At 44.1% G+C, this 7,402-nt stretch overlaps 3 protein-coding genes across 8 annotated transcripts in view; 2 read left to right on the top strand and 1 right to left on the bottom strand.

The window, feature by feature from the left end:
- Positions 1-652, top strand: part of LMLN2 (leishmanolysin like peptidase 2) — a 7,460-nt gene extending 6,808 nt beyond the window's left edge. Inside the window, exon 17 of the mRNA XM_037744310.1 lies at positions 37-652. Coding sequence (XP_037600238.1) covers positions 37-244 — 208 coding nt within the window. The 3' untranslated portion in view covers positions 245-652. The remainder of the gene's footprint in view (positions 1-36) is intronic.
- A 249-nt stretch (positions 653-901) lies between these two features.
- CUNH14orf119 (chromosome unknown C14orf119 homolog) lies at positions 902-3,530 on the bottom strand. Of its 2 annotated transcripts, none has more exons than XM_017544531.2 (2): positions 3,384-3,530; positions 902-1,867 (listed from the first exon to the last, which is right to left on the bottom strand). In XM_017544531.2, exon 2 carries the CDS (start codon positions 1,864-1,866, stop codon positions 1,441-1,443), a length of 426 nt encoding a protein of 141 aa, XP_017400020.1. In that variant the 5' UTR covers position 1,867; positions 3,384-3,530; the 3' UTR covers positions 902-1,440. The 2 variants fall into 2 exon arrangements, with proteins under 2 accessions (XP_017400020.1, XP_037600237.1); XM_037744309.1 differs by lacking the exon at positions 3,384-3,530 and adding an exon at positions 2,817-2,857.
- The window catches only part of ACIN1 (apoptotic chromatin condensation inducer 1), a 37,768-nt gene continuing 33,331 nt past the window's right edge, over positions 2,966-7,402 (top strand). For 2 of the 5 annotated variants that reach the window (XM_017544525.1, XM_017544524.1), the window contains exons 1-2: positions 3,389-4,030; positions 5,471-5,536. In XM_017544525.1, coding sequence (XP_017400014.1) covers positions 3,719-4,030; positions 5,471-5,536 — 378 coding nt within the window. In that variant the 5' untranslated portion in view covers positions 3,389-3,718. Of the gene's footprint in view, positions 4,031-5,470; positions 5,537-7,402 lie in introns of all 5 variants that reach the window. The other 3 variants (XM_017544522.2, XM_017544523.2, XM_017544521.2) reach the window with 2 other exon arrangements.

Raw genomic sequence — 7,402 nt, 5'->3', positions numbered from 1 at the left:
ATTATTCCAGGCCACATATTACCTTTATGTTCCTAGGTTGCTGGTTACTTCAGACCATAACCTCCCCATGACCCACCTAAGGCTGTCCATGGGACTCTGCCTAATGCTGCTAATCCTGGTGGGTGCACTGGGAACCATAGCCTACCAGAAAACATCCACTCTTCCTGTGAGGCCATCTGCCTCTTACCATTCACCAGAGTTCCACGGCACAAGGGTCCCAGTTAGAGGAGTAAGGGAGGTGTGATGTTGCCCAGAACATGATGGGGGTAAGGAAGAGAATCATTTCTTGGAAGGCAACTGAATGGAAAACCTATTGTGTATACTTAAGTTCTACTTTCTTTGGAATGCCTCTTTCCCTGATATCAATTTTATACAGTTCTAAAGATCCATTTTTTTACGATTCTAAAGATCCATTCTTTATTTTGGTACAAAAATAAACTGTTCAACCTGTAGTGTCACTTATTTTCATATTGTAGTAAAGCAAACTTACAGAATAGGCCTGCTACTAGTTCCAAGAGTATCACATACACATGCTTTAGAAAAAGTCAGGTATGATGGTTCACGCCTGTAACCCCAGCACTTTGGGAGGCCAAGGTGAGAATGGATTGCTTGAGGCCAGCAATTCAAGACCAGACTAGGCAACATAGCAAGACCCTCATCTCTACAAAATAATTTAAAAATTAGCCAGGTATGGTGGTGCGTGCCTACAGTCCTAGCTACTCAGGAGACTGTGGCAGGAAGATTACTTGACCCTAGTTTGAGGTTACAGTGATCTCACACTCACTGATGATCACGCCACTGCACTCCAAACTTGAGTGACAACCCAGCTCCCAAAAAAAAAGTTACTGCTATTTGGATTCAAACAGTGTGGAGGAGGAAGTAACTAATTATCTCCCTCTCCTGATTTTTCATAATTTTATTAAATCATCACTGGGAAAGCTAATGCTTTGGATATCACAGAATTACACTTGAATCTGGTAAGAGCAGTAAAACCAGACAATGGAATCCAGTTAAAGTATAAAAGTACCACCTTTTATTGTCCTGTCTTATTTCTGGGGAAGGAGGGTTCTATTTTACACACTTCATAAGCAAGCAGTGGGCTTGAGTTATAATGTGTAGGTTCCTTTTGGTTATAGTTGCAGAAGAAGCCATCAAATTCTTGAAGATTTGACATCTCTTGAAAAGAAGCAAACTAGTAGACCGATGAGCTGGATTGCTTAGATTGATAACATTTACAAGTAGGAGTCCCATTGACATGCTATTAGTGTTGAAATAACTATGCCTGTACTGGTCAATGAGTTCAGTCAGTTGGTCGGAATACCAGTTCCAGTCCTTTAGGTGACACATTTGAATTGAGTTCTCATTGCAGAGTCATGGCCTTGTAACATATACATAGAGTCTTGGCTCAGCTATGGTTATCTTCTTTGGTCTGAATGCCTATCAGTCCTTACCAGCTGTAGCAGCCACTGCTTGGTAAAATTTTGCCACAAAGTCTGGCTCACTGAACTCCAGCTGTCTGACAAATTCATTGCGCTCCTGCTCAGCCCAGCCTCGAAACCACTGATCCCAAAGATATAGCTGGCACTCAAAGATAGAAGGTGGTCGGTTTGCCCCAGACACACTAAGCTGCTCCAGACTATTCAGCAGTGGCTGTAATTTTCCTGGCACTGCCTTAGCTACTAGGTCCTCTAGGAAACGTTCACGCTGGGGACCTGACCAATTGGCAAACCAGTGAAGAACACACTTCATCTCTTGGGAGGTGATGTAAGACATTGGAGGAGGGGAAGGGTTAGTGTTGTGTGGTATTGAGGGTAAGAGAGACCGGCAGGATAGTGGCATTGAAGAGGAAGATGACTCCAGTGGCATCCTGAAACATAAAAGCACTGTTATATACGCTCCAGATAGAGCAATGAAAATACAACTTTCAAGCAACAAGAAATCTTACCACGCTCAATTAGCATCTACAGAGAAATTACTATTTACCAATTCAAGGACCCAAAACAAAGAGTCTTTTATTTCGATTACTATGCAACTACCTTAGAGAAATCACCAAAAATAATTTCATTTCATATTTGCCTGCTTTTTTCTTTTCCAAACCCATTCTTCCCTAACTACTGTCTCCCTCCATCTTTCCTATAAAGAACCTAAAATTAACCAATTATATTCTGCGTTCATTCTCTCCCTCTTACTCCTATATGCCAGGTTGGGTAAAGAAAAAAAACAATGATTAATGTTTGTCCATCACATCTTCTCCAAAATGAAAAAGCACACATTCTTAAATCTAATACCTGCAGCTGGTCAAGGCTGAAGCTAATTGTTTTGTAGCTATCAACAGTGGAAGGAAAACGAAAAAACATTATTTATTATAAAAAAGGCTTCAACATGCATATAAGCCTCTGAAATATGCCAAGAACTTCATAACATCCGTTACCTCCTCACATTTCCTGTAAAGCACCAGGAAAAATTAAAGAACAGAATAAGGGCCTTGCTCAAAGTTAGGTAATGCAGTAAAAGAACCAGAAGCCCGGTGTTTATTCAAGACTTAAAGTAACAGTCCAGTTGGTTTGTTGGCTTAGAGATCTAACAAGTGTTACACTATTTTATGACAATCCAGGTATTTGAGCAATTGCCTTTAATATTTAGTATGGGCCAGATGAGGTGGCTCATGTACTCCCAAAGTAATCCCAGCACTTTGGGAGGCCGAGGTGAGAGGATCGCTTGCCCCAAGAGTTCGAGACCAGCCTCTGCAACACGCAAAACCTCACCTCTACAAAAAATAATAAAATTAGGCGTAGTCCTAATTTTACAGCTAGCACCTGTAGTTCTAGCTGCTCCGGAGGCTGAGGTGGGAGGATCACCTGAACCAAGGAAGTTGAGGCTGCAGCGAGCCGTGACCACGCCATGCACTCCAGCCTGGGTCAGAGTAGAGTGACCAAAAAAAAAAAAAAGACAAAAAAATTAACAATTAAAATTAGTTCAAGTACCAAAAAAGTTCAGGGTGCTTGCATTTTCCAGTTCTTGCCCTACAGGAAGCAGTTCCTCCAAAGGAACTTATTCCCCTCTTCAGAGAATGGGAGAACTTCTCCAGGCTCTTGCAACATGGCTTCCAAGGCAAACTCAAACTGAAGTTCAGCGTCATAAATCAGTTCACAGTCTGGGTCCGAAGAAACGGCGCTGCTTCTTGCCCACTTTGCAGGCCACGGAGCTGGTAATTCCGATTCCTGTCCTCCCACCCCCAAAAAAGCCTAAGATGGGAGTGGCAGGGATTCACAGGACAGAGGGCAGAAGCTGTTTGCGTAAAGGAGTAGGAGGCTTGCCCTGTGAGGGTAATCCGCAAACACCAAGTCTGATCCGCCCCACAGAGATACTTCTACCCCGCTTACCTCCGCTTTTCTCTCGGAGGGCACCCAAAGATTGTCACAAGAGTCCTTACAATCCAACTACCGCCACAACTTCCAAATTTCCTGAAAACCCTAAGCTGGGCCAGCCCGGCAGCCCACGCATTTCCGGCCTCGGACCCGCCCCAAACACCCAAGTGCCCCAGCGCCTCATCTCTAGGTCCGGAGATAGACGAATATCTCCGATTATGGTTATGCCCGAGTCGAGGGCTTCCGAATATACTCGATTCAAACCTTCGGCAAGACGAAGAAAACCGAGCCTAAAAGCAGGGCGAGAAAAAGGGAGCTGCAGGGCGGATGGAAAGAATTGATTGGTGCCGATGTGGAGACGGAAATATCCGAGCACATGCGGAGGAATCCGGGGAGTTCTGAGCGGTAATCGAGGGCTGGAGTACGGCAGTGGGCGGGGTCACCTCGGTACGTTCGAAGGGCGTTGGCGGAAATTACCGAAGATGCCCGAAGCCGTCGGGACGGACCCGAGTACCTCACGCAAGATGGCGGAGCTGGAGGAGGTGACTCTGGACGGGAAGCCTCTTCAGGCGCTGCGGGTGACCGACCTGAAGGCCGCACTGGAGCAGCGAGGCCTAGCCAAGAGCGGGCAGAAGAGTGCCCTGGTCAAGCGGCTCAAAGGGGTAAGGAGTTGGCGTTGCTGGAGTGTCGGAGGAGAGCGGACCCGGTAGAGACGAGTCTCTGCCGCGGCGCAGGCGCAGTATCCGGGCTCGGCGCGAGCTCGCTCAGGCCGCCAGCGCGAGCCTCTGGATCCGCGCGCACGGTGGTTGGTGAGGTTTGCGCTGGAATGGAGATCGCGCCGGTTCCCGCCTTAACGGCAGCAGCGCGAACCCAAAATGGGAGGGTGTGCACTACTCTCCAGGAGTGTCTTAAGCTCCTTCCTTCTTCCCCCACCCCCTCCTTGTTTGTGTCTGTGGTTTCGGCGCATGCGCTGCAGAAGGAGTTAAATCCCACTACAACCTCCGGCGTTGCTGGCCTGAGGGGGGGCGAGTTGGGCTGGGTCGGAGTTAGGGGCATAGTTGCGCGGAGGGGTGGATGGGGTTGGTATCGGTATCCGCAGGAATACGATTGGGGTAGGTTAAAATGTCTGCTCGATTAGTTGAGGAGGTGAGATGAAGAGAGACCTTTATTTGAAGGGACTTGATGAGAGGTGTCTAATTTATAGGGCATCCAGTGGCAATTTGGGTGGTTAAGAGTTTGGTGAATATTGGTGAGAGAGGTGAGGCGGGTTGATATGTGTATTGGGGATTTTGAATCGGTTTGAGATTAAGGTGGGATTGTCATGAGGTAGGTGTAGATCGATCGTTTGTTTAGATTTGGTTTCAAAGAAGGTAAGATGAGGATGTTTTGGTTTTAATTAGAGTTCAGTAGGATACGTGGCAGGTAGTGCAGATGAGGGCTGGGTTGGCTCAAGGATTGGGTTGGCAGACGGTTGCTTATACTAGAAGCTGGTAGGGATGGGGGTGTGTGTATATTTATGTATAGATTAGGTTAGATCACAGTTTACAGGGTCTGTGGTCATTTTTTTCTGTAGCCTCCTCTTTGGAAATTTTATAAATTTGATAAATCTAGGTGCCACTGTGCTGGAAATTATACGAGTTGACTCTAGTCCTGGATAACTCTTTGACTAAATAATATCGTCAGGCAAAAACCAGGAGCCCCATGGCTGCTGGTTGGTTCTGTATATTTAAAACTGGTTTGACTATTTCAGGTAATTTTACCTGCATGGTCAGATTTAGAAGGGGCACTTGGCAAAAGTGCAGACGATAATAGGGATTGTAATACTGGTTCTGTTACTGATTTTATGACATAGCCAGGTCCCTGATTCTGTGTGCCTGCGTTTTATATCTGCTTGTTTAGTCGCAGTAACCATGGCTACCTTTAAGGGTCTTCTGGAGATGAATGGGAGCAGTGATAGTAAAGGGATTTCAGGTCCCTGGAAAAGGAATACAGTTTGTGTGAATTTAAGCCATTGCATTTAATTAAGAGATTGTGATAGGGGTGGGGGTTTGTTTTTCTTATTTTTCCTCCTCATTTCTGACTTTTACCCTTCTCTATACCAGGCTCTAATGCTAGAAAATTTACAGAAACACTCAACACCCCATGCTGCATTCCAGCCAAATTCCCAGGTGAGAAAGAAGGTTCATTCAATGGAGTGGGCTCTTTGGATATACAGACAAATGGAAGAACATGGTGTTGTGTATTTAATGCTTAACTCCTCACCACTATTTTCCTAAGCTCCCTTGGTCAGAAATGTCTCAAACCAGGACAGTTGAATTCTAATCAACCCAGTTATATACAAGGGGTTAGAGTAAAGAACAGAATCAGAGGAGCTATTAGTTAATTTATAATAATTGAAATGGTAATGTGCAGAAAGGTGTGGCTTCCATTAATTAAGTGTAGTACAGAGATCTGAAGTAATTTATCTGCCATAAATTTGGAAAAGGTAGTTGATACCTTTGAATACAGATATGAAGTAGACCACCAATAGGGCGGTGTAGGGAAATACCTGCTGATTAAGAACTCTGGTTGACATAGATTTTCCAGGGGTTTAATCCTTTGTAAGTCACCCACCATTACTAGTGTTAACTACTAACTCGATGCACTTACTGATAAACATTACTAATAACTCCTTTACTTAGGATAAGAAGCTTAACCTTTGGAGGCCTTGGTTTTCTCCATTTCCTCATCTGTAATACGAGAAAAAGTCAGACTAAGCCCATGGGTTTATAACTGCTCTGTTGGGGCTTTGTGGAGCTGCTTTCGGGGGGCTTCCTACAGGAAATACCTTCTTCCCAAGTAAGCGAGGCTCATAGTCTTCTCTTAGATATACTTTTATCTGGTTTAAATTTTGAGTTTCTGCATAAGATTTCTTTTAAATAAATTATTTCACAGTTAAAAACCAAAAATTCTTAGGCTGCACAGTCTCTTAAGGTTTCTTTAAGCTTTTAAAAATCCCCTCATAATGTGTATATACTTAAAGGAAATATCCAGATCTTTGTTAAAGCAATGGTGTGCAGCCTCAGTACTAGATGAAGTCCCGGGATACTGTGGAGAACAAGAGAGCCTTCCTACTCCCTTGTTATCACCTCATTAAGCTGTAAGTATCATAATCTAGCCAGCTTTCAGAGGTTCAGTTAAGTACTTTAACAAGCATAAGAAACTGCATAAGTTAATCAGCTTAATTGTATTCCTTTTACCCATTGCATTTTCGTCTTTGAGGCTTTCCTTTTATTAAGATAAGGGTTTTGCAGCAAACATGCCTATTCTGTAATACATGCACCCCACCTTTCAGCAATGTCCATTGAGTACCAAGAGACTCATTGCTACTTTAGGTGAAAATAAACATTAACTATGTTTAGGAAACATGACTAATAACATAGAAAGTATTCAGGTTTTTTTTTTTTTTTTTTGCTTTTTAGGGAGTTCTAATAGGACTTGCTAAGTAAGAGGGTTTTAGGGAGGAGAACTTGTGAAGGGAAGGCTGGAGGTCAGAAGAGCGACATGGGAATCTGTATTACAGAAAAAAAAAAAGTAGGAAAAGGCATAGGCCTCTGTTATCAGGGATTTTCTTTCACCCAGAGAAAATGGAGTTATAACTTTGTCTAAATGCTGAATGGATAACCCTTTTTTTAGTCTCTTGATTTCATGCTTTTAAATACTATACTTGAATTGAAGATGTTTGATAAAATGTTTCCTGGATAGGAGGCCAGGCGTGGTAGTTCATCCCTGTAATCCTAGCACTTTGGGAGGTTAAGGTGGGCAGATCACCTGTGGTCAGGAGTTTGAGACCAGCCTGGCCAACATGGCGAAACCCTATCTCTACTAAAAATACAAAGCTACCCAGGTGTGGTGGCACACGTCTGTAATCCCAGCTACATGGGAGCCTGAGGCAGGAGAATGGCTTGAACCCGGAAGGCAGTGGTTGCAGTGAGCTGAGATCACGCCATTGCACTCCAGCCTGCATGACAAAGTGATACTCTGTCTCAAAAAAA

Source organism: Cebus imitator, unplaced genomic scaffold (genome assembly GCF_001604975.1).
Source record: "Cebus imitator isolate Cc_AM_T3 unplaced genomic scaffold, Cebus_imitator-1.0 Scaffold170, whole genome shotgun sequence".
Taxonomy (NCBI): domain Eukaryota; kingdom Metazoa; phylum Chordata; class Mammalia; order Primates; family Cebidae; genus Cebus; species Cebus imitator.
Note: the sequence above shows the minus strand (reverse complement) of the source record. Positions and strands in the feature narration are given on the sequence as shown.